The 27,472-nt window shown below is 33.6% G+C and overlaps 1 protein-coding gene across 3 annotated transcripts in view; it reads right to left on the bottom strand.

Moving 5' to 3' along the window:
- Positions 1–1,125: 1,125 nt before the first annotated feature.
- Spock3 (SPARC (osteonectin), cwcv and kazal like domains proteoglycan 3) overlaps positions 1,126–27,472 on the bottom strand; it is a 245,539-nt gene continuing 219,192 nt past the window's right edge. For all 3 annotated transcript variants that reach the window (XM_042700884.1, XM_042700876.1, XM_042700892.1), the window contains 5 exons: positions 19,950–20,069; positions 12,939–13,160; positions 8,663–8,725; positions 4,474–4,611; positions 1,126–1,582 (listed from right to left, as the gene is read on the bottom strand). In XM_042700884.1, coding sequence (XP_042556818.1) covers positions 1,416–1,582; positions 4,474–4,611; positions 8,663–8,725; positions 12,939–13,160; positions 19,950–20,069 — 710 coding nt within the window. In that variant the 3' untranslated portion in view covers positions 1,126–1,415. The remainder of the gene's footprint in view (positions 1,583–4,473; positions 4,612–8,662; positions 8,726–12,938; positions 13,161–19,949; positions 20,070–27,472) is intronic.

Genomic DNA, 27,472 nt, shown 5'->3' with positions numbered 1-27,472 from the left:
GTACAGCTAATTTTGGTTACAAGATTCTTTATTTTGTAAATTATACATAAACAGCTAGAAAATGAAAATGCATTATACTTTAAACATCGTATAAGGTAAACATTTTTTATTTAGTGTGTAAAAATTAAATTGAAATTATTCACTGATTTTTCTTTCACTGAATAGTATACCAGGAAATCAGTTAATCCACGATGAGGATGGAAGATAGCAGTGTGTAACACTCAACAAGTTTTCTATTGTGGACACAGAGCCATTAGTTTGACAGTCTTAGAAGAGACGGTGCCTACACAATTAATTAACATGCTAACTTAAATATAGTAATTAAAGTAATTTGTTACAGTTAAATATTAAATGCCACTTTACACAATTATAATTATAAACAAGTCCACATGGCAATTATGTAGCAACAGAAAAAAAGAAAGAACCCTATTCCATTTTCCTCCTGCAGCAGCGGTACCCTTACTGGCATTAACTTGAGTTAGGTGTGCTTAAATATTGCCTAATATCCTATATTGGTATGCATGCTAAACCTTTCTATTTCTATTTTTGCAAGGCACCTTACAATACGTTCTCTAAGTTTCTGCACTACAAACAAAAGCATAATTCTAAGATTAAATGCAAATTTTTATCTAAAGTAGGAAATAAAATGAAAAATAAAATCTCTTTTCATTGGGGCAAATGAAAAAAATGAATGGAAATATTGTGGAAATGAATCATTCACTTAGTGTGTCTGATTTAAATTCTACACCCTAAATTGCTGGTCAGAAAGATAGAGTAAACTTGAAATCATGCTGTATAAGAATATTAAAAGAATCTACATGAGTCTGCCATTCAAACTGAAATAAAAATCAGAAAGGATAGTTTAGTATTTTGAGAATCCACAAGTCTACAGTGGTCATTCTGTCTTACTACATGGTATCTCTCTCACCCTGACTCAGAGAAGATGCTATATTGAAATTGAAATTGAAATTAAAATCGTGCATTATTTTATAAAAATCCTTGGGGTCCACGTCACCAGGAAATCTTTGTAAATTTAGCTCAGGCTATTTCTCATAATACAATAGCATACGAGCTATGCTATACGAGCACAAGCTCTTATTGTCAGTTTTTATAGTTATGGAACATAAATAAAGTTTGTTCTTTTGAAAAAAATTACTCCCCTAGATCTTCACAACTTCCCTTTTTCTGGCTATACTCTATATGCACTGTCTTTCTTTCTAAGGCATAGATAAACTGAAAGCAAATGACTCTTATTTAAACATCAAAGTTCTAGGAATTTTGCTACAATATTTGTAATAATTATACAAAATATATGAGAGGTTTAGAATCATTTTGTTTGGGGGTAGGAAGGTAACTCTCAATAGGCTGTAATTTTGTAAATATTAGAAATGTAGGCTCTATTGACCTCAGCTGGATCAAATGTACCCATCATGATCATCACCATCGTCATCATCATCCCCTTCATCTTCATCATCATCTTCAATTTCTTCTTTAGCATTCATCATATCATCATCATCTTCATCATCAGTCCATTCACGGAGGTCTCCACTTGCAAAATCTCCAGAGATCTCAAAATCTATAGCTAAAAGTTAAAAAAACAACACACAAATACTTTATTCACTTGTTTGAGGAGTAGGTTGACTTCAAATTTAATTGGTAGACATAAGAAAAATACAGTTTATGGAAAGATGTCACATGTTAAAATCTATTAATTTATTGTAGCAGAATCATTATAACAATGTAAGAATTTTCAGCCGGTAATATAGATCTCAACCCAGGGTTATAGAAGTTCATGTCAGACTAAGAATTATAAAGTATATTTAAATTTTCTTTGACAAGCTGAGAAGGAAGAATAATGATCTCCCAAGATATTTGCATCCTTAACCTGTGGAATCTTCAGACAGGGTACTTTTTCATTGAAAGGAACTTTGCAAATGTGATGTGGTTAAGGACTCTGCCAAAGGGGTGCTTACTCTCCATGTGGCCCAAGGTGTCACGTGGCTCCTTAAAATTAGGGGTTAGATTGTACAAAAATAAATGTAGTCTTTGTCTGACTTATGTAAATGCAGCCCTTCTGTATGTCACCTTCACAATTACAATAAAAATGCATATAAAAGAACCGTCCCGGATAGAGTCGGAAGGAGACACAGAAGAATGGTCTCCAGAAGAATAGTCAGAGAGAGAATCAATGTTGTTGGTATGAAACTGGAGAAAACTGTGCACAGGCAAGGAATTTAAGTTCTACAGGGTAGGAAAAACAGGGAAATCAATTTCTGGGACTTCAGGTAAAATTTCCACTCTGCTTAATGTATCATGTTTAGTTTAGGAGACCTGTTAGAATCTTGACACTCAGGACTGAAAAATAATAAATTTGTGTGGATTAAGCTTCTAATGTAGTAGGATTTGTTATGATAGCAGTGGGAAAAAAACAATACTCTTAATCAATTAAAAAACTATTATAAATGCAGCTGTTAATACTTCTGGCGGCAATAATACATTATATCTCAGCATGTGTTTACATTTCTACTCTTTCAGTATAATTGCATCTTTTTTTCAAGTTTCCTAATATTTACTTCTATCTTTCTTTGGTAGTTTAATGGAACAAATCCCACTAATACAATAATCCAAGGTCTACAAAGTATGGTTTCATACTACAATTCTATGTGAGGAAATGGTGTTTTCAAGTTCTACCTTTGTATATTTTCTTAATTTCTACAGAAACCCTATTCCCACACAATTTCTCAGTTAATGTATTGAACTAATGTCTATACAATTTTAAAGTACAACCTACAATATTAGAATTATCACTGGCACTCAGATAAAGTTATTGATGTCACAGCCTTTTAAAGATATATATATATATATACATATATATATACATATATATATTACAAAGACATGTAATGTATACGTATATATTACAAGGACATGCCACATGTTAAAATTATAAATGGAAATTATAGTGTGCTATTGAACCTATCACACATACAAAATCAAGTCAGAGATTAACAATACTATGGAAGCTGGATGTTGGGGGCTCACACCTGTAATGCTAGCTACTCGGGAGGCTGAGATTTGAGAAAGCACGGCTTGAAGCCAGCCTTGATAGGAAAGTCTATGAGATTCTTCCCTCTAATTTACCATTAGAAACCCAGAAATAGAGCTGTGGCTAAAGTGGTAGAACACTAACCTCGAGCAAAACAAAAATCACAGGGGGAATTCACAGGCCTTGAGTTCAAGGCCCAGGACTGGTAACAAAATAAAAATGAGGGAATAATTAAAATCAGAAGAGGAATTTAAGGGTTATATATAATTACTTTTTCTTGTGTACTATTTCTCTTCCCTAAACAATCTTCATCAACGAGCTTGAAATTTCATGAGAGAGACATCTAAACATTTTCTAATGTTTGAATGACTAGGCACTTAGTGTTGATTTTGATCATTAGTATTAACCAAGACACAATCTGTTAGTCTTGCAATATGGGTTTGTGGAGGGAGTGAGAATGTGTGGGGAAGGGGGTCTCTGTACCTCAAACTGGTAAAATACTTGTTGCTAAATATATACATAGTAAAAATAAAATAATATTTCAATCCTGATTTCTGAAAATATTTCTGAAGCATAAAAATATACCCCCTTTGAACCTTTAAAATGTATCCATGTGAAGTTTATATTGTTAAATTATTTTCATGTATTTACATAAAAATACATGCTCATGAGATAAGTGTTAACTAATGTATAATCATTCTTTAAATAAGTAAACTACATTTTCTTCACCCAAATATGAGAAAATATGCAATATGCTGATTACACATACACTTTATGGAATTTTAAAAAGATTTTCCGTTGGTTTGTTTGCTTGGTGGATGTTTACATATTTCTTAAGTCCCTCTGTCCGGAGTAATGCAGACAAAAGGGCTCAACTCACTTGAAATATAATGAGTGACAGAAGTCTACTTGGTATGTTCTTAAAAGCATTCAGAGTTTGAAGGAGGAAAATGATATCAACTTTTAATTCTTCTCTTAGTTAGTCTTGAAATTCCATATCGATTTCCACATAGATTTGCAATATCCTAGTCACAAGTCTTCTCGCCTCTACCCTCCTATATTCTGCCAGCTGTAGAGAGGCTGTCTTCTTTCACTAACAGGATAAATTCATGAGGCTCAGAAACACTTTGTCTGGTGTGGGAAAGAAATAACCTTGCAGCTGGGCACTGCTGTCGCGTACATGGAATCCTAGCAACTCAAGAGGCTGAGATCTAAGGATCATCGTTCGAAGTCAGCCTAGGCAGGAAGGTCAGTGAGACTCTTATCTCTCATTAACTACCAGAAAACCAGACATAGAGCTGTGTGTGGCTCAAAGTGATAGAGTGCTAAACCTGAGCACAAAGAGGCTCAAGGACAGTGCCCACGCCCTGTGTTCAAGCCCCATGACTGACCAAAAAAATAATAAGAAGAATAAACTTTTTACTTACCACAGTCAGCAACTCCATTTATTCTGGATCCTATGACTTCATTTCCGTATCTGTCGACACACCAACACTGCCCCACACTGCCATGGCACTGTGTTGGCTTGTAGTAGCCATCTTCATCACACAGGGGGATGTACTGTCCTGTCAGACACACACAGTCACACACAAACACGCATGTTAGTTGTATGGAGAAGCTGTGCTTCTTTCCAAGGGTCCCCATTAGGTTCAAATGTGCTTCAGACATGCCCTTCAGAAGTGTCCACCAGGTTCCAGGTACTAGGTAATACTTAAGTTCTCTGCTCTTGTGGGACTGGCCTTCCCAACAGGAACTGCTTACATTTTATAGGTTCTTATCCTGTGATGCACAAATTATTAGCATTTCTCACTGTGGCAAGGGTCGTGCATCCAGAGAAATAAGACAAGTAAAATCTGGTGAATGCTATGTTTATATCAAGTCATCCAAACCAAAAAAGACTACTGTCACTGGAAACTTTCTGTTGTTATCTTCCCTTAAGTTCTTTTGTTCATATATTTCCAGATCATTGCACATGCAGTGATGCTTAATTTAGTGATGCCTTTTCTCTTTATGCATTTCTTGTCTCAATGGAACTACATTCATCCTCCCATTTTTTAAGATTTAAATGTGATCCTCAATATGCAAGTGTCCCCTACATTGGAAATGTGATGTTGTTCTTCCATCGTGAGTGATTGAGTATGTGTATGCATCTGAGTATGTTCATGTGTTTCTTGCTTACATTATCATTCATCATTATCACTACCATCTGACATCAGATACGCAGATATATTTATGTTCTCTAGACTTTTATTGTATGAACAACATTTAAAACTACACACTAAAGGCAGTATTGTTTAACAAAAAAGAATAAAAGGTAGATATTTGCTTTTATATGTATAATATCTCAAGTAGTGAGCAATATATTGCTGATGATATTTAATTAGCAATATATAAGGCCCTGAAAACCTACAGTAAAAGCAACAACAGGAGAATTTAAGTTCTTGATCAGAAAACTGATGTCTGTCCAGAAACTTATAGGGTCAAAGAAAATAAGAAGTGAATCAATGTATGAAATATGACATTTTTGTAGTCTCTCACCATCGGCGATAGTGATTTTTACTTCTCAAAAGTTTTTGATTCTGATGAGCTAATGATGAAAAGTTTAGCACTTATAATTTATTGGATTGGTTTGATCTTTTAATCTCAGTGACAAATGGAGATCATCAGTGTGGGAAATTTGTGGCCTTTCATGGATTCATGGTCATCAACAATAAGAAAAAATGTGCCATTTTTTAATACCTACACTTTTAAAACTATTGAGATTTAGCATAATGCTATGACTTAGTTTCATGCCAGTGATCACTGCATATAAATAAGAGAACATGCCGGGCTCATGGCTGCAATCCTAGCTACTCAGGAAGCTGAAATCTAAGGTACAAAGATCATGACTCAAAGCCTACTCAGTCAGGAAAGTTCATGAGACTGTCCCCAATTATCTCCAGTTAACCGTCAACAAGCCAGAAGTGAGCAATGGCTCAAGTAATAAATTGCTAACCTTGAGCACAAAAGTTTAGGGACAGCTCGGAGGCCCTGAGTTCAAGCTCTAGACCTGGTATACATGTATATGCAGGGGTGAGCAAGCATGTGTACATGCACACACACAAACACACACACAGATATTATCAAGAATTGTTCTAATACTAAGGAAAAGAACACAAAATGAGTCTATATACTGGAATATATGACAATCTATTATTAATTAGAAACTCATTAACTTTCAGTTACATGCCCTTAACCTACCCAAATAAACAAAACATGTATTTAAGGGATACAGTAGTTTTCCTTTTCCCTCCCTCCCTCCCTCCCTTTCTTCCTTCCTCCCTTCCTTCCTTCCTTCCTTCCTTCCTTCCTTCCTTCCTTCCTTCCTTCCTTCCTTCCTTCCTTCCTTCCTTCCTTCCTTCCTTCCTTCCTTCCTTCCTTCCTTCCCTTGCTTGCTATGAGCTGAATAAGAGTTTTGTGTTTGGTGGCAAGTGCTCCATCACTTGACTAATGTTTCTAGTTCTTTAAAAAATATTGCAATTATTTTTGAGATTATTTTATGCTTCTGCCAAGGGTTGTCCTTGAATTAAAATAATCACAACTATGGTTTCTATGTAGGTGGATCACAGTTGTGAGCCACCAGGCCTGCTGGATAATAATTCATTTCTAGTAATGACTAGTAATGATATTCATCTAGTCTTTCCAGTAATGACTTATTTCCAAGATTTCCTTTTACATTTTCAATGAACATCAAGGGTGCTTCTTCTCAAAAAGGCCTCAGTGTTAGGGTTTTTGTTAGTTAATTTCAAGTAATTCAAGCCTAGAGTTTATATTTATTTACCCGTAGACTTTGGTAAAGTCTACAATAGTTGCCAATTGTATTTTAATGGCTTTTCCCATTATATGAGGGAAAACTTCGATTTGAAGAGACAAAAGCCTTTTTCAAAGTACATTTCCAAATTTTTAGATGATAAGAGAAACACAGCATGATGTAGTGCTATCATCACTGCTCACGCTTTAAAAATTTATTATAATTGCATTCATCATTTTAAACATTGGACTCTGAACTCACAAGTGTTGAGCTAACATATCTCATTTAAACGTAATGTTTTACAATTGCAAACATGGTACATTGAAATGTAACACAGATCAATCCGGTCTTATAGATCTGATATTATAGAGTCATTTGCTTCTACTGCATTAACATACATTGAAAGAAACATGACTTTTGTGATATCTTAGTTTGATACAAAAAGAAAAAGCACACCAGTGAAAATGCTGGTGAAATACAAACAGAGTCTCTTGCTTGGTAGAATGAGAGCAATCCTAAATTTTTAGATTTTACAAATGTGCTATGATTATTTGGTGCAACAAGGTGCAATGAGAAGTACAAATCATTATGTCAAAAAACGAACTTTACAACTTTAAAGGGGGGGACTGGAGGAGGAGATGGGAAGGGACGGGAAGGAGAAACAAAGGAGGAGGCAACAATGCTTGATAAGAAATGTACTCATTATCTTGCCCATGTAATTTTAACCCCTCTGTATGGTATTTTCACAAGAAAAAAAAAGATGCTGAAGGGTGAAAGATGGATGGACACCATTATCTCTCTTCCTAACATTTTAAGAATTTAAAATTATTTTAGAAAGATTTTATTTAAAACTCTTATGCTTTTAAGAATAATCGATCACCTGGAATCCTAGCTACTTGAGAGTTGGGTACTGGGGGACTGGTACTGGAGAATCCAGGCATAAAAATCTGTGAGACTCTAGCCCATCCAATGTCTAGACATGGTGGCAAGCAGCTGACATCCCAACTATAGAGGATACACAATGGCTACATGCAGTGTCCTGTGTCTGTCACCCACAGAGACGTGGTGAAGAGCACGTGTGAAGATCCCAGCCCAGACTGATCTGACAAAATGTGAGACTCTATCTTGAAAATAAACGTGACAAAAAGAATCTCGATTCATGACCCAAGTGGTGAGATGCTTGCCTTCCAGCTGTGAGTCCTTGAGTTCAGTCTTCTCCAACAAAGAATAAATAACTAAATGCAAAATTTACTCTTTGATAGCAAAACGTTCATATATAAAAAGTGCTTGTCTGAAATCTGGTTGAAATTGTCTACATCTATCTATCTATCTAGATCTATATATCTACATCTTTATCTGTCTATCCAAAAAAGTTTCATTATCTTTCTAAAACTCTGTTCCTATTTCTCTGAGATACTCAGAGAAGATTTTTCACTAAATCTGTACAACGACATATTTTAAGTATTATCTGCTTAGTATACATGTGTGTGTATATATATATACATATATATGCAGTCAGTTCTTAAATTGTTACCATAGAATTAGAACTTTCTGCTGATGTTTGAACTTTAGTATTGTTGCAATTTCTTTCCTTACTTAATAACGTTCAAAATGAACATTATATTAAGGTAATAAAACAGACATCATATCTTTCAATAGGTAAGATACTAAAAGTAAGTTTAATGGCTTTCAAAAAGCTCATAAATTCTGTTGCAGGAATTTAGTGCAGTCTATCTTTGTTGGATTAATATTGATTTTATGTTGCTGTTTCCCTGGGGTTATTTATGTAAGCAATAAAGCCTTCAGAAGAATGAGCTATTACTCACCTAGGAGCTTCTTTACCCCTTGTCGCTTCTGGATATTGCTGAGTTCTGTCTGGCAAGGTGGGTCTAAAATGACATGAAAAATGTTACCTCCAGGATTATAGTTAAATTTTGTAATCTCTCCATTATCCAACTTCAAACAGCTTTTGTGTATCAGTAGAAGACACCTTTTAAATATTAATTGACATTCTGATATGGAACTATTCATATAGATATGGGAATAGGAAGAAGAGGAGGGGATAATGGAAGAGGAGGAGGAAGAACTAGAGAGAGAGGGAGAGAGAAAGAGAGAGAGAAAGTGAGACAGACAGACAGACCAGATAGAGAGACACATAGAGAGAGACAGAGCAAGAGAGCAAAAGAGAGAGACTGGTTTTCTAATCATTACTAATATTAGATCATCTGTCTTTAGAATGATAGAATTGACTAGAAAAGAAAATAACATAAATATTTATATGATATGAAATGCTCAATAACATTTATAAGGTCAACAAAATCAATTATTTAAATCTATGGATTATTTGCCCAAACAAGTAGCTTATTTCCCTTTAATTGAAAATATTTTTGAAGATACAAAGAAATCATTTTCATTATGAAAGATAGATTTTATTAGAAGTTATGTCACAGATGCAGACTTTAATGTTATATACTATTAAAGAGCTATATGTTCTTTCTGGACTTACCAGATGCTTAAATTTTATATGCAATTTAAACACATGGCAATATATCCAATTATTTCTGATAAATCATTATATAATTTTGTTTGGTTGGTCATTGGACCTGAACTCTGGGCCTGGGCGCTGTCCATCAGCTCTTCAGCTCAAGGCTAGCGCTCTACCACTTGAGCCACAGTGCCACTTCCGGCTTTTTTCTTTTTGCTTATGTGGTGCTGAGGAATCGACCCAGGGCCTCATGCATGCAAGGCAAGCACTCTACCACTGAGCCACCTTCCCAGTCCCCCCCTCCCCATATAAAATTTATCGGAATCTTTTGAACCATTTTTGAAATAAATACTTGGGTAGTTTTCAAACTCAGTCACTTTAAAGAGAAAATAGGTATTGAAGTGTAAAATTTTAAATGGTCACAATATAGTTGCTCTTTGTTGTTATTTTATAGCTACTATATATATATAACCATATGTATTGTTATATAATGTGTAGTTTTCAAACTCAATCACTTTAAAGAGAAAATAGGTATTGAAGTGTAAAATTTTAAATGGTCACAATATAGTTGCCCTTTGTTGTTATTATTATATTGCTACTATATATATATAGCCATATGTATTGTTATATAAAGAAAGTTTAATACTTTATATTCATCCATGGTATGGTGTAACATACATCATCAAAAACCACTGAAATTGCAAAATGGCCAATTAGTTTCTATAACCACTCATTAAGGTAAGATACAATTAATTCAAATAATTTTGAAATCAGTTTAATATACCAAGTTCAAAATATTCAATTATGAAATGACATGTAAGTAATAAAGTAGAATGAAAAGGCTTAAATAAGTTTTATTTTATTATATCAGTTCAGAGTTTTTCTATCTTGTAAAATAGAAAAAGTGAAGCAAATAATTCATTTAAATTATCTTATTGCTCTAAATTATCTTTGAATTGATCCAATTGTCCTCTTTGATTGTTTTTTTCTAATATCCTTATATATCTCTTAAACGAAGTAGTCCAAGACTGTGAAGATGCACTGCATGGACATAAAAGAGCTGAAGTTTCAATGTTCTCTTGTTAGAGAATATCATATCATATCTTTTGCATATGAGCTAGTTAATGTAAAGTAGAATTGATAATCCTTATGTACACATGCCTGAACATCCAGGTACTTTTGTAATTTCTGATTTCCTACATCTTCTTATAAGCCTGACTACCTTATAGGAGCTGGAACTTACAAGAGTCTACAAGTTCTATATAATGGAACATTTTAAGATTTTAGGAAATAATCGTGACCAATTAAGCAGTTCAGTAACAAGTAGGATTTATTTTTAACCATATCCTTCTTACTATTAATAATCTAGCTTTGAAATTTCAAGGCTCCTCCTTTGTAATTTTATTAAGAATGTCAATATAGGCTCAATGAAACAAATATGCATATATTAGTATATGCATATATATACATATATAATATGCTAAATATATAATTCGGTATATATAGGGTATAATTTGATGCTTTGGCCTATGTATACATTGTAGAACAAGCCAATCAAACAAATAGATGCATCACCTCATCAACACATTTCTTTATATAATGCAAGAATTAAAAAGAAAAATTGCAACACAAATATGTTTCTATGTTTCTATGGCTGTTTTTCATCCCTCTCTCTTGATCTCCTGCTCTCCCAGAAATTTTTTTGAACCATTTTAATCTCACTTCCTGGAAAATCAATCTTGTAGTTTCCTTGAAAATGTTCATATGCATGTATTTTGAATGATCAACTTTTAAACATGAAAAGATATAATATTCTGACACTGAAAACTAAAAAAAAAAAAACAATTGTCATAAAAACTGCATGTCTTAAGCCGGTCACTGGTGGCTCACACATGTAATCCTAGCTACTCAAGAGTCTGAGAACTGATGATCATGATTCAAAGCCAGCAGACAGGAAAGTCCATGAGACTCTTGCCTCCAAAAATTACTCAGAAAATTGGAAGTGGAGCAGTGGCTTAAGTGGTAGAGTGCTAGCCTTGAGCTGAAGAGCTGAGGGACAGTATTCAGGCCGAGTTCAAGCCCCATGATGAAAAAAAAAAACAAAAAACAAAACAAAAAAACAAAACGAAACAAGAACAAGAACAAAACTACTGCGTGTCTTTTAAGACCATTTATCTGGATTTATTTCTTTATGTATATGAATCCATATATCTATCTATCTATCTATCTATCTATCTATCTATCTATCTATCTATCTATCTATCTATCTATCTATATATGGATTCACTCATAGTAAGAAGGATGCCTTTTTTTTTTAAAGAAAAGTTTGGTCCTATTGAGAGCACATATATAATAAAGTTAACAATGGGTGTATAGTTTTTTGGCTATAATATTTTGTACCAGTACCTGATATTGAAATTAGTGCCTTGTGCTCTTCCTTGGCTTTCTTGTTCACAATTAGTGCTTTGTCACTTGAGTCATTGTTCTAATTAAATCTGGAATCTCACTAACTTTTCTGCTCAGGTTGGTTTTGAACTTGATCCTCTAGGTTCCAGTCTCCTGAGTCACATGTGAACCAATGGAACCAAGGAATAATGTGAGCTCATTCATATGTGCCATTTAGAATATATAATATAGCATATTCATTTTTGAATTTAGGGTGTTATAAAGAATCAATCTTCTCTACTCAGTAACATTTTCTGACTTACCACATCTATTCATTAATCATTGCCTCACGATTACTAAATTTTTACTAAATATGCAAAAGAAGCCAAGATGGTAAAACATCAGCTATACTCATAATTATCTGTTCAAAATATGATCATTGACATAGTTCATTCTCTGAACTCTTAAATATTTTGAAAACATTGTTTCCATAGTTTAATAGAACAATTATAATGAATTTTCTTAGATGTTTCTTTATATGTACTCAATAAAAATAAAAATTCAATATATTCTATTAAGCATGATTCTTATTTTAAATTATATTTATATTTTCTCAAAAAAGAGAAATGTGTAGAAAGAACAAGAGACATTCTAAGCTATCCTCTGGCCTCTCTTTCTCCAGGATATTAAAAGACTAATAAAAGACTTTCTTTGCTAGTGAATTTTTAGAAAGCTAAACTATTTTGAAAAGCTTGAAAGGCATCATTTTTATGATAAAAAGTATAAAAATAACTTGGTGGTGAATGCTCTGGTTCATTCAGCTCATTTAATAAGATCACAAAATGGAACATTAAAACTCTTCAGTATAGTGATAAAAAAATCCCAATTATTTTTCACCATGGGCAAAGCAGATAGCAAATTAATTTTAATGATTACTTTTAATATCTATGTTCTCATATCTCAGTGTGCTCCTTGCTGGCTCATAATGGAAACTATAATGAAGTACATTAATATAAAATATTAATTACTTACTTTCCTCTTATTTAGCATATTTGTTTACAACATTTGCAAAACTATTTTGTTCAACTTGTTTATTTTCCTGTTTCATCCAATATTCATAAACTACCAAAATGAAGGACACGATGTGTCCCGTAAATCATTTTTCCAGAGAAGCACAGATCATACTTGAAAGGCAGACCTGCAATTGTGTGTGCATGGGTCCCGTTTTTTACCTTGCTGTCTTTGGAAGCAATAGCACCACTCATTGTTGGATATCAAACTGTCCTTGTAGGTGTCACAAGAATTGAAGAATGCCTTGACACAGTGCTCATTCTTATCAAGGTAGATGCTCCCAAGCTCTGACTGGTCCAACAGCAGGTCATAGTTTGTATCCAGTCTGTTAAACATCCAGCCAAGGGAATCCTTGCAAATTGGCAAAATACTTGTATCAAATCCTACAAACAAAAAGAGAAAAATAGGCAAGCAAAATAGGCAAGCTGTCATAAAGAAGCAAAGTAAAGCACTAAAATAGGCAACGTAGGCAAGACAACTATTATGTATTCATAAAAGGCAGGGCAAGAAAATGGATAGAACTTGGAGATTGACCTGTTAAGTGCGGTAAAATAAGCTCAGAAAGACAAATGTTACAAGCTTTCCCTCAGAGGAAGAAATGTGACTCTCCAAAAATATAATGTTTATAAAAGAGGGACAGTTTGAAGGTGGGCAACAGTAGGTAGAGGTAGCAGGAAATAAATGTAATGAGCCCACCAAACACTGGCAAAAGGAGCCGAGGAGGAGGAAGTCTAAGAAAGAATAATGTAAAAGAGGTAAATTTTATCAAAATACATTATGATCATTTTGTAAATGTCACGAGGAAGCTCTTTGTACAATTAATTTATGCTAATCATTAAAACTGGAAACATAGGTAGGTCCAGGTGATCTGATGAGAAGTTCTCTCAAAGTACAGAGAACAAAGAAATTCTGTACTGTTTAACCTGCTTTGGAAAAAAAATTAAGGCCCTAAATTGTGTGATTTGTTTCAAAGTAAAGTCAATGTGTGAATATATATCATTCAGGAGATTTGTGGTAATAATTTGGTGTTTATTCAATGGTAATTCATATTATAATGTTATTTATGTTTTTGGTTCAATTTTCTTTCATACACCATATATAATAACAAGTTCTTTGTTGGATACGTACATGTGTAAATATTATTGAATAATAAAATCCAACAATAAACACTAACATTCATTTTGTCCAAAGGAAATGAAGATACTATTTTCACTGAAAACTAATTAACACATGATAAAAATCAACTTTAGCATTGCTTTGTATCATGATAAAATAATGGTGATTGTAGTTTTCATGTAAATCTGTTTGTCAGAGCACTGACCACTAAGAGACTTCTGTCACACCAAGGGTCCTAACTTTGAGAAAAGAGGGAAAGGAAGGAAGGGTAAAGAAGAGAAATAAAAAAGAATATGTAAGAGCAATGAATCATCATTCTAACAGAGAAGTAACTAAAATGGCACAGAAGAAGACTGAGAAGGGATGGAAGAAGAGGAGGTATTTCAAAGATTAATGGTAGAGTTCTCATTATTAATGAAATGAATCAAACTACAGAGATAAGATCTTAGAAACACTGAGAAGGAAAAATACCTACCACGCAAAGAAAGAAACAACAAAACTTGGACACATTATAGTCAAATTACTCAAAACCAATGATAAGAAACACGATTCAAAACAGCCAGGAGCAAAATACATGTTCTTAAGAAGAAAGAAAATTGCACACTGTTCAGATAAAACCCAAGTCAGCCAAAATATAATGGAAGATCTTAGAATAGCAAACTGAAAAAATATTAATCCCTCAACACAGAGTTCTTTGCCTACTGAGAATATCTTTTAAGAAGGAAGCAGCGATACTTTTTAAGAAAACAAGAATGGGAGATAATTTATTTAAGCAGATGTGAGCCACAAAAAAACATACTCAAAAATGAGCTTTTGGCCTAGCATACATTATAATGCAGGTTAAAATTTACATCTCAATAAAAACTAAAGAATTCTGGAAAAATTTCTTTTTTTCCTTGCAAATATTGAAAAACAAACTGAAAATTAGCAATATATTCTTTGCTTAAAGCATGTATACAAGAAAAATGCATTACATATGGAGATTTCTACACTCTGACAGTAATCAATGTGACGTGTAGATAGAAGACTAGTAAGGATATAGAAAATCTGAACAAAACTATCAATGATTAACAGGTTTGAAATAATTTATGCTGACAGGCAAGTCCAACAAATAATAAAAAAATTACAAGTTTCTTTCAGATGAACATGAAACATAATTTTCTATCATAAAATAGTTCTTAATAGATTTAAGAGAACTAAAGTCATGCAAGGTTTTATCCCAGTACATAAAAATATTATTACAGTAATTATCAATAATAGAAAATACATGAGGAAAATATGACTTAGAAAATTCGGCTCCATAATAAATAATTGAAAAGAGTACTAGTTTGTTCACTAGCAGAATGTTTCCAGAATCCTACCCTAGCTTGGTAAATTATGGACAGGTTTAAATTTTAAATACAAGACCAAATGCAACAGAGGTATTTATTTTTGTGAGAAAAAAGTTTATTACAGAATATAAAGGGTGATAAACTAAAGTCAATTTAGAAATAAGGGGGAAAAAGAATACAAAGCCTGATGCTGTTGGCTCATGCCTGTAATCCTAGCTGTTCAGGTGGCTGAGATCTAAGGATTGTGGTTCAAGGCCAGGCCAAATAAGAAAGTCCACCAGAAGTAGAGCTGTATCCTGAAGTGGTAGAGCAGTAGCCTTGAGCATAAAAGCTCAGGGACAGGGCCCAGGTTAGGCCTTGAGTTCAAGACCACCACCACCAACTACAACAACAAAATCTGAGTAATAACAAGAGGCTCAAGTTTTCTCTAAGATGTGTAAGTTAGACCTAAAATATAAACATATTGAAATCACATACAAGGCTCTGGTTTATATGCAGGAGTATGAATCTATGATGTAACCCCGCTAGCCAATACACAGTTTAACAAAATGAGTTAAGAGGAAGCTGAAATATGTCTTGTCTGTAGGTGAGGAGGGGCAGGAGAGAGGGGGACAGACAATGGAGATGGGATGAATACACTCAGAATACTCAAGATACACACTTGAAAATGGAACTGAAAAATGGATAGGACAGGTGTGGATGGAGGAATAATGGAATAGATGATGCTGATCAAGACGCATTGTACATGCAAGTGAACATGTTAAGCGGAAATTCCTGTGTACAACTATTTGAAGATAATAATAAAAATGAAGGAAAAGAACCCACAAAGCAAAGAGACTTTATAAGGTTAAAATAAGTAGATAGTCATAATAAAAATGTTGTCACATTCTATATGAAGTGTGATTTTTTAAAATATTAACAATAAGTCTATATGCTCATCTATTAACAATAAGTATATTAACAATATGTCTATTAACAATAAATATGTTAAGTATATATCTATTAACAATAAGTATTTTAACTATATGTCTATTAACAATAAGTATGTTAACTGTATGTCTATTAACAATAAGTATGTTAACTATATGGCTTTAACAATATGTACGTGTGCTCATAGGAAACTGAAGCAAGTCAGAAGAACTAAATTTGCTTGGTTGCCAGTTTTGTTTCTAACCTCATGATGGAGAAAAGGGATGGGATTGGAAAGAGAATACTAACTTCCTGTAATATTTGTCAAATAATTTAGTCTCAAAGGGATCATTCTAAAATTGCTTGTGTTTGGTTAACAAGGATACTTGGATGCATAGACTCATTTGTCTTCGAATTGAACAATATCTAGTAGTTATACTTCTAAGTTATTTTGTTCCCTTTTGATTTATATTTTTCCCCTTTGATTTTAGCTATCACCTCTTGGTGTTTGTAAGATGTCATTATGCAAACATTCAAGGATTTTACAAAAAAATTCAAGTAGCACTGCAGAAATAGTCTACAAGAATAATTGTAACTTTATATATAACACTTATTACTTTGTGAAGTATATATAAATGTATACATATAAATTTTATTTAACGTTTTCTTTTTGCTTTTTTCTTCATCCTGTGGCTTGAACTCAAGGCTTGGGTGCTGTCTCTGAGTCTCCTCATGCTAAAGACTAGCACTTGAGCCACAGTGCCACTTCTGGCTTTTTCTGAGTGGTTTATTGGAGATAAGAGTCTCATGGACTTTTCTGCATGGACTGTCTTTGAACCACGATTCTCAGATCTCAGCCTCCTGAGTAGTTAGGATTACAGGCGTGAGCCACTGGTGCCAAGCCTCTTTTTGGTTTTAATTCTGCCAAAATGTCTTTCTTTAAGTAGAGTTAGTTCTCTTTTTTTAAGTAGGTTACTTTTAAAAAGTGGTCTGGGATATATTTTAAAAGTAAGGTACTGAATTCACACACAAAAAATAAAATTCACAGTATTTCATGTGGTGAGGAGCAGTTGACTTAAGGACTGCACATTCTCCAATGTTAATAGCTAGTTTTTACTATTTGGAATATTATAGAATTGTGAGTGGATATTGTTATTACACTCAGTGTACATATGTGAAAATGGAACCAGGTAACTTGAAGGGATGGGTGGGATTCAAATAGCTGAGGCAGCGATCATCACCTTTGGTGACACTGTTCAAGATGCATTTTACTCATACATTGATTATGCTGACTTGAGCCTTCTTTGTACAGTAATCAAAAATATTAAAAATTATGAAACTAAATAAGAATAAAATCAATTACTGTCTTCTAAGGAAAAAAATAAAGGCTAATGAAATTTTCATTCCTGGCATCTAGTAAGAAAGTTTCCAAGAAGAAAAGACATGAAAAATTTATTGCAATACGCTGTTCACTTAATACATTTTTTACAAATTTACTTTACAGAGAATTAACATAATTCAGCCAAATACAGAATAAATTTACTTGTATGTAATTTAAATGTCTATATATTAAGACAATATGTTAGTCATTCTAAGGTGCATAGTTACATTTAATTAGAGAGAAAGTTATAGTGTATACTAAATAAAAAAAGAGAACCCCAGATGTCTTAATTAGAAATACCAAAACAAGCAATAATCTAGATCTTTCTTTTTATTACTTGAAATAAAAAAAGAAAATTGATGAACTAACTTTAGAAATCTTTGTTTTAAACAGATGGAATATCCTGCTATATCTAGGAAGATCCTCATTACATTGAGACAAGGCATTTTATATTTAAAGCCATTTGATTCCCAAGTCAATCTTCCTCTCAATGTGAAGACAGCATGACATAAAGTGTGCAGTATGTGGGTAAGAAATTAGGATGTATTCATTTGCCCTGGGGCTTTAAGTGATTCCTTCATTTTTCTCTGGCTGTGAAGAACATGAGACGAGCAGAAAAGCAAAAACAGACATTATCTTAATCTAAGTCAGACTGCTAATCTGGGAGTTTTGCGTAAGTGTTAGCATCCTGAAGTTTACCAAATTGGTATCACCCCCAAATAGTCTTCTCAATTGGAGCTCTATTTTTAAAAACTAGATGTCACATTTATCCTGTTTAATTTTCAATGACTTATGAAAGCATACTGAGGAATATAAACCATATTAGAAAAAGATAACTTTATGAAAAATGCACTAAAATCTGTAATCACTGGCATCTATAATAGTTATTGACATCTGTAAACTAAGGATATACATTCATTTAGAGCTTTTCCTCCCAAAAGGAAGGACTACACACATGCATTTACTATGTTCACACCTCCAGACAATATTATCTAATTTGATTTTCAACTTTTATAAGGAAAGCTATATTCTGATTGGCTCAGTGATAAATGTTTATGTCATATTTATCAAAGTTTTATAAATTCAAAAACTTTCGAAAGTCTTTTAATTGAGAATAGCCTAAATGTTTTATAAACTTATGGTTTTGTATTTGAATAATTTAAATACACTGTAATAAGAGTGGTTTAATATTAAAGAAAACAGCTATGAAGGTTTGATAGCATTTTGTATATTGCTATCAGTTTTTCTATTTAGGCACATTTTTGTTGGTTTTATGAGCATTGATCAAATTAATTAACACTTCATCTTTTCCATATTTAAAATTAGAAGAAACATTATTATTTTTAATCAAATCATTCAGATGATACACTTTCTGAAGTAATTATGTTTTTAGTAAACCAACTTAAAAATGATTTCTATCATCTTCCATAACTTAAAATCACATAGTTATGCTAGATTAAGTCAATTAATAGACATTTCTTAATTATTATCTAATTTAACATTTAATATTAATATTGATTTAATATTAACATTTTAATATTTAAATCTAAAAAAGATAAAATATTAAGGCATGCTTTTGTATTTATATATTTGGTCTCTAATTTTTATGGCTTAGCAAATTTTATATACTGTGATCTCTTAATAAACAGTTTAGTTTTCCACATTAAAAAGATATACTATGAAGCAGCATATGGCTATAAAAACCATAAATTTATATTCATAAGCCTTGCAAATATGAAAAATGCTGAGCCCTAACACTTTATAATTACTTACCTCAGAGTTTTCTCTACAAAATGAAAATTACTCTAATTTGAAATTATATGAATGCATATGAATGTTCAAAGAAAAACAACTTTGTTTCAAGATATGCAAGATACTATTTTGTTAGAAATATAATTTTATGTCAATATGTAATGACAAATTTGCCCCAAATGTATGAAGAAAACCTAAACAAATACGCTGCAGAAGAGTCAATTATCCAGTTAAAAATGTGAGACCCTATCAGAAAAAACAAAAACAAAAACAAAAAACTGAAGTTCATAAAGGGTGGCAGAATGGTTCTAGTGGTAGAATGTCTGCCTAGAAAATATGAGGTCCTGAATTCAAACCTTAAGACGTGTCCCCCACAAAAAATAGGTATAAGATACAAACTGTTATTCTACTTCCTATGTCTTCGATAAATTGCTGACAAAATTCCTATTGTTAAATTTTAACTGAGCTTAACTATTACCCAGGCAGACAATATTTTCCCTCTAATCAGAGTTGTTCCAAGGGCGTATTTCTCTACAAAATATTCAGATGTTATTGGAAGTAACATCTGCGTCCAAATAGTAAATCTGATAAGTAGTAAAATGTTTGTTTGTTTTCCTAATTGAGCCAATAGATAGAACTGCAATCTCCAAGACAATCAAGCTTAACCCATGCAGAAATCTTACTGCTCCTTTCTGGCCGCAGTAATGCTTTGGCCTTCTTGTTCTGGCTTCCACTTTCATGAAGGGCCTTGAACCAGTCCCGTAACCTATTGGCCACTTCTCTGAACTCCAGGTCACTGCACACTAAAAACAGAGAGAAGAAACAGAGCAGATCAGTGGAAAAATCCACGCTTTCCTCCAAAGTATGCTGATTCCCTGAAAGGTAACAATGGCTACAGGAAAAAAGCAAGCGTCAAACAAGGACTAACGGTGATTCACTCATTTCAAAGCTAAGAGTTATTAGACTTCAAACATCATGTGATGTAACAGAATAGAAATATTTATTTAACAAGATTTCTTTTTTTCTTCTCTGTAGGATTTGATTTCTACTTCATTTGGTTGAGGACTCTCAACCAATGTGTGCATAGGAATGATTAATACACATGCTCTTTCAATTTATTTTAATCCCATATGCTTACTGGGGCACAGAAAAGGAAGGGGCATATTATCTGACATTAGGATAAACTGCAAAGTATTTTAAAAATGGTGCCATATCTTCTTGTAGAAAGCTCAATATTAAAGGTCCTATGGATGTAGCTCAGGACTCTTGCCCAGACTTCATGAGGCCCAGTATTGACACACAAGTTAGCATTTGGAACGAAATTAACTTCCCCTCTGATTTCCAGTGTTAGTTGTCAAAGGTTGTTTAAAATAGCCCACACAATAAGCAATACCAGAATATGTCCAATGCTAAAGCATGGCTTCTAAATTCAGTGATCTGCTGCCAAAGCAAGTGGATATACACAAACAGAAATATTTTACCTTGCTGAGAGAATATTGTTCCTACAAATATCTTGTGTATGTTGTAATTTCCTCACTTGACACTTTGTTCTAGTAATATTTTCCTTACTCATTTTGGAAAGTCATTATTCAGTGATGATAGAGTATATTACATGTTATTTAAGTAAGACCATATACCTTGTAACATAACATACATTATATAGATCAACAAAATATAGTGTAAGTAGCATAACAGAATTAGGATAATCTTCTTTCCCTTAAAACCTTATGTGAATGATATCCTAATGGTACCCAGTAGAGCGGATGGCACTGACAAGTCATTGTAGACTTTCAAAACACCAGAGTCAAAACTGATTCTACTCTCCATTCCATGGGAAATAGTAAAAAAAAATTAACATATCAAATGCAAGGGATAAAAATGCCTTCACACTTTTCCTAACATGATCAGGAGGCAGTGATAAATACAGAAGAAACTAATTCACCATTCTGGAAAATCTACAAGTTATTTTTTTAACACATGGACAAGTCTTATAAACTCCATAATCTTTTCCTAGGAAGTTACTGAAAATGTATGATATACCACAGAGAATACGTAAGAGAGAATTCAGCTAAGAAACAAGAACAAAAGACTAAGAGATGAGGGCATTCCTATAGTAAAGACATTTCCAGAAGATATTTTGCTTGAAAAGTGTAGAAACCAATGGTGGTTGTTAGAAAACTCTTGGCCAAAAGAAACAGGTCCCATGGTTTCCCTTATTTACAATAACTAGTATATGTCTGAGACAAGCAGTAAAGGTCAGATAAGTTGATGTTAGGTGAAATGCATCCGAAGATAAGGACACAAGTGGTTTTTTCTTTCTTGCTATTGTTTCTAGTGTATTTATAAGGTACCACATGATTTTTTTTGTTGCTTTGTATGTCCCTCCCACATGGTATAACCCCTGCTTTCACTGTATTTTATGTTGGTATAATTTGGGGAGGGGAAGGGAAAAAACAAATTGTTTAAACAGGGGGACAGGTGGACCCATTGCAACAATGAGATGTACAAGACGTTATGTCAAAAAACAAACTTTACAATTTAGGCCGGGGTGGGGGGTGTCATTGCGGAGGTGGGAGGGAAGGGATGGTAGGAGTAAAACAAAGGAGGAGGCAACAATGCTTGATAAGAAACGTACTCATGACCTCGCTCATGTAACTGTAACCCCTCCTCTGTGCAGTATTCTCACAATAAAAAACTTATTTAAAAATAAATAAATACAAAGAAAATAAAAAAAAGAAAACTCTTGGCCAGGGAATAGCAATACATAGAATGCATAGTGTACTTTCATCCGGATTAATAATAAGATGCTTTGAAAACCAGAGAAAATACCAAATTTATTGAAGACTGGTACTTGCTGAGACTGACTATAAGAACAATAAATAATATGAATATCTACACGGCAGCCTGTTGTCTCTGTTTAAGACAATATATTTCAAAGGTCTGCTCCCCTTACTCAAGATTGGAGAAGAAACACATAAAGTGCAAACAACTATGCAGGTATGCAAATGCATAATATGTCTATATGTAAAAATGCACATATAGATTTATGATATGTGTAGATATAGACATCTGCATCATGTCTCTATGTGTCTCTAAATGGACATACATGTATAAATCATCTGTCTATAGAACATCTATCGTCTATCTATTGCAATGGTCTGTCTCTCATCTATCTATTCATCTATTTGTCTGTCTGTCTGTCTGTCTGTCTGTTTCTCTATCTATCTGATAGAACTAACTCCAATTAGTTGCATTTGGGAAAACTGATAGACTAGAATGCACAATGCACAAGAGAGTTTTTGATATGTTTACATGCATACCTTTAAATATTAAAAAAATTTTCTGTGTATTACTTAGTGTAAATATTCAAAATTATTTTTGGCATGAATTTTGTTCCATGTTACTTTTCCACAAACCCGTTTCATCAGGATGATAAAATGTTCTTAAACAGATTGGTATGAGGTATTTTATCTTGTTAGTAAACGGGGATGTAACGACAGAGTGAGGACTATGTGTCTGAAATGGAATGACTATGACTAAACTGGGCTTTGGAAATTAAGTGATAGATATTTGAAAATAAGATTTTAGAACAGTTACGTTGAAGTGCAACCATATAACACACACGTTTGTATGTAATAATATGGTTTGTCTTTTTTTCTTTTTTTGGTTATGGGGCTTGAACTCTGGCCCTGAATGCTGTCCCCCAGCTCTTCAGCTCAAGGCTAGCACTTTACCACCTGAGCCACAGCACCATTTCTTGTTTTTCTGAGTGGTTTATCAGAGAGAAGAGTCTCACATGCTTTCCTGCCTGGGTTGGCTTTGAACCACGATCCCCAGATCTCAACCTCCTGAGTATCTAGGATTAGAGGCATGAGCTACCAGTGCCTGGCTTATCTTTCAGTGTATGTTTATACATGTATTGAATGGGAGTATCTTAAAATTTAAGAATCCAATAGTGATTATTAAACAGTAATACTAATACCAGGTAAGTGTTGTTTATTGTGATCAGTACTTCATAGATATCAACGTTTGTCATTACACAATCTGGGAGGCCTCTATCACTTTTGTGACCCCTTTGAAACATTAGGTCCCTGAGTCAGAGAAGCGAAGGACAAGGGGAGTGGCAGGAATTTTGGATCCACAAATTAGTCTTCAGAGTCTGAAATCAGGTTTCTTACAGCAAATCACTCCAGGTGTCTCAAAATTCAACAAACACTGAATGCTAAGTCAGAACCAAAAACGCAAGCATTCCTTTGCTCAAAGCTTCCCTTCCATTTCACTAAACAATAATAGAAGAAGATGAGTTAATTCTCAGTGCCAGTGTATACAATGTTAACCAACCACAGATTTCAAACACGGGACCCAACAGGCATACTATAACTCTATCTTCCTGACTTTAAAGGAGTCCTATGTTCTCAAATTCCATACTTAATGGAATACGATCACAGAGCTCTGATCGTACATGGGACCACATATTTCACAGTGTCTCACCGGGGCTAATGAGCGCACTTACTCAAGATGTGAGACTTCCTCCTATTTGTTTCAGAGATACTACAATAGATAATACCATTATATTTTATAAACCATGAGTCAACCTGACTACAATAGATAATACCATTATATTTTATAAACCATGAGTCAACCTGTCCTACCTACACACACCCACAAAAATACCTAGCTTCTACAATAATAAAGCATAATATTTACAAGATGACATCCCTGCTGCTCTGGCTACCAAGCCTTTGATTGCAAACCAACCACTCCACAGGCCCCCGGAACCAGACAGAGCATCACCACAGACATTTGACAGTTATGGGTGATTCACTGAAGTATTCCCCCCCTCCCCACCCCTAGCTGAGGAAGTCAATTCACATATTTTCTTCCTAGTTTCCAGCAGTTCTACAACACAAATTTATTTTCCTAGAAATAATCTCTTGCATTTATATAGCATGAAATGATTTTTAATGAGGTCTCACATTTGATTTTAATGTCAAGCCTGGAAGGTGAGGGAAGGATTATTATCTTTATTTTTAATAGCTGTGAAAGCCGAGAAGGAGAAGTTAAATGACTGTCTTGAATTTTGCAGCCAGTAGTAAAGGAAAACAGTGCTTGATCCTCATTCATCTCATATTTGTAGTCACGAATGAACCACAGAATAAGAGGTTATACTAGCATGATAAAAACCATTTTATATTAAAATTGAATACATGAAGCTGGATTTGACTCACATTCTTCAATTGTACCAAAATATTAACTAGAATATGATGTTATACAAAAAGCAAAGGAGTAAAAAAAAGACCTGGAAGGAGATATGTGTGTGTGTGTGTGTGTGTGTGTGTGTGTGTATACATATACACACACACACACACACACACATATCCACACCTATATATTGAGATATATGTATAATATATAAATATATATGTATATGTGTGTATCATAAACACTTTGAAACAAAAACATATAGTATAACCCATAGGATATAGATTTAAGCTGAGTAATTTAGAATGTAAGGGAGAAAAAAATCAAGGAAAGGAGCCCAGAGAGGAAAAGCACAAAATAAAGGATACATCTTTTATGAAGTTTAATATATGTTATGAGAGATCACATGTACATATATAACACATGAAATTAAAGTTTTTATTTAAAATATAAAAATGGACCATGAGAGTTTTCAGGGAGAAAAATATAAGGTCAGTTTGGCTAATAATGGTGAACAGGCTGATACCATTAGTTGTAATGGATTAAAGGTAATGAAATGAATTTGAATCAAGCATCCCTATGTGATCATCTATGTGATGCACAACAAAGGCACTTGTACATGCACAAGAAATCGGGGACTTTTTGCACTCCATGCCATTGAGAGAACTAGCTACAGTGAAATGACAAAGGAACTGGAATGCAAACACATGAACTTCATAACAAAGGGAGTGACTCAAAAAAACAAAAACAGAACACAGTGATGTAGGAGACAGCTCTTGAAAGAGCAAATGGATGGGCAGCTCAAGGATGAAGGGACATACATGAGGGAGACATACATGACTGGGAGAGGGTGATTTGTTCCAGGAGTGTCTGGCAATTTGGTAAAGTCAGAAATAATATGCTGGGATGGTATGTACTTAAAACTAAAGCTAGTACTAGTTTACTGAGGGTAGATAGTCACCAAGTAGGAAAGACTTATCCTACTTGAAAATGATCAATTAGATGACCAAGAAGAGTAGGGGTAGGAATAAGGAGAGTTAGGGCAGGAGGCTGATTGTGAAATGGGATCATAACTCCTTCTAAAGTGTTTCTCTAACTTAACCTCAAAGTTGAACATCAGCTGTAGAGTTTCATGTGTCTCCCAACCTCTCCAACTTGCATCCTTCTTTTCCTGGTGATAAGCACATTGGATGTAATCTACACTGGATGTTCAAGACAGAGAAGAGGAAAATGAATCCATCATAGTTGTAAAAATCAAACAAAGAAGTATGAGTTTCTAGTGTACCTTATTAGCTTGGAGAATTCATTTTGCCCATATAGTATGTATTGAGTAGTACATCTGAAACTCCTAATTCAGAACAATTTCTATCATGATACTAGAACCTGTCCCCTACCAATAACCACTGTAACATGTCAGTGATATAGCCACAAAGGGATGCTAGATGTCCACAACTCAGATTCTTAACACTCATTACTTAAAGAGGATTGAATACTTAGGAACTGGAGGATTTTTAGTGTCTTTCATAAGCCCAGGACATACTAATGTGAGAGATCTCCAGCATGTGGTATTCCATATAAATAATGTTTTATGTTTAAAAGACTCAAAGACATTTTTATAGTCTTTAAAGTAAGTGGGGCTTTTGCCAACAATTTACTCATATAATTTAAAATTGTCAATGATTCATATGAAGCCAGTAGACAAAGTCGGGATTTCTTTTTCCAAGTTAGAAATTACACACTTTTCTTGAAACTTAATTAACTGTTACAAACATAAATGTAAAAATAAACAAAGTTAATACATATTGTATCTACTAAGTCAATCAGTTGTTACTAATGTGTATTTAATTTTCATGTGGGTGAACATGTAAGCATACATAATCATTTATATTTGGTCATGTGTACAAATTTGCACATGTATAATTGTCACAAATATCTAATTCCAGAACAGAATTCAAACATTATGAAATGCTTTCTTTCTTCAAATGCTCAGTTGAAAAGTTATCTTCACACATTCTCCTAGATGGATTAAGTGAAGTATAGTATAGCAATCAACTTTCTCCTATACAAAAAGTGCAGTACTCTATCATAAATAAAACACACAAGCATGCACATGCTCACATGCATGCACACACACACATATTCCTTACCAAGGATTATTTCAATCTGAGTGCTGTATATTATACATTATAATATTATACATGTGCTTTAAATGATAAATTATGAAAGTGAATATGTATGTGTTCAACATGGCTCTATATCATGTATTTTATTAAAACGTGAGCCATAATTTCTATAGGCATTAAAGAATACTGATGTTCACAAGTGTATTTGAAACTCTGTGATTCATAATTTGCTTTCTGAGGGCCAGGGTGAAGATGATGGTGCTCTATATTGTAGGTACTTTGTTCAGACATTAGAGGGCACAAGCTGAATTGTTGAGTCTCCAATCAGGCCTTTGGGTAGCAATAATACACGGCTCATTATATTATGTAGTTGGTGGCATTTTAGGTTCTAAAAAGATCTTTTTGTAAAGCAAATACAACTAGGGATGGGATAAAATGACAAAGTGGCATTCTAGGCAAGCATTTTAAAGATGACAAACTTTCTCGGTATACTGAATATTTTACAAAACAGATAAGTGTATGTCAGTCCAGAGAACAGGAAAACAACGAATATTAGGTTGTGGCAACACCTTTACAAACTAAGCAAGTGAGTTGATGTATTTGGGACTCAGATATCTACCAGTCTTTTCTAATATTGCAACATGACACTAAAACTTGAAACTGTCAATAAAATTAAATAACAATAACACCAAAATGCAATTTGATTTCCATGCCTCAAGTACTTACTAATTTGTATTTTTGGAAAGAGCCTTACGCTTATTGAATTATCCTGAACATATGAAGAAGGGACTATTTCTGTCCTTTAACTCACATTAAATATTGAATAAACCAGTGGAATCATCTGCCACTAATTTTAAGAGACATGTGTGTTCTCTAGGAGT

The sequence above is a fragment of the Dipodomys spectabilis genome, unplaced genomic scaffold, assembly GCF_019054845.1.
Source record: "Dipodomys spectabilis isolate Male_0828 unplaced genomic scaffold, ASM1905484v1 ptg000009l, whole genome shotgun sequence".
NCBI lineage: Eukaryota > Metazoa > Chordata > Mammalia > Rodentia > Heteromyidae > Dipodomys > Dipodomys spectabilis.
This window is presented reverse-complemented; position numbering and strand designations above follow the sequence as displayed.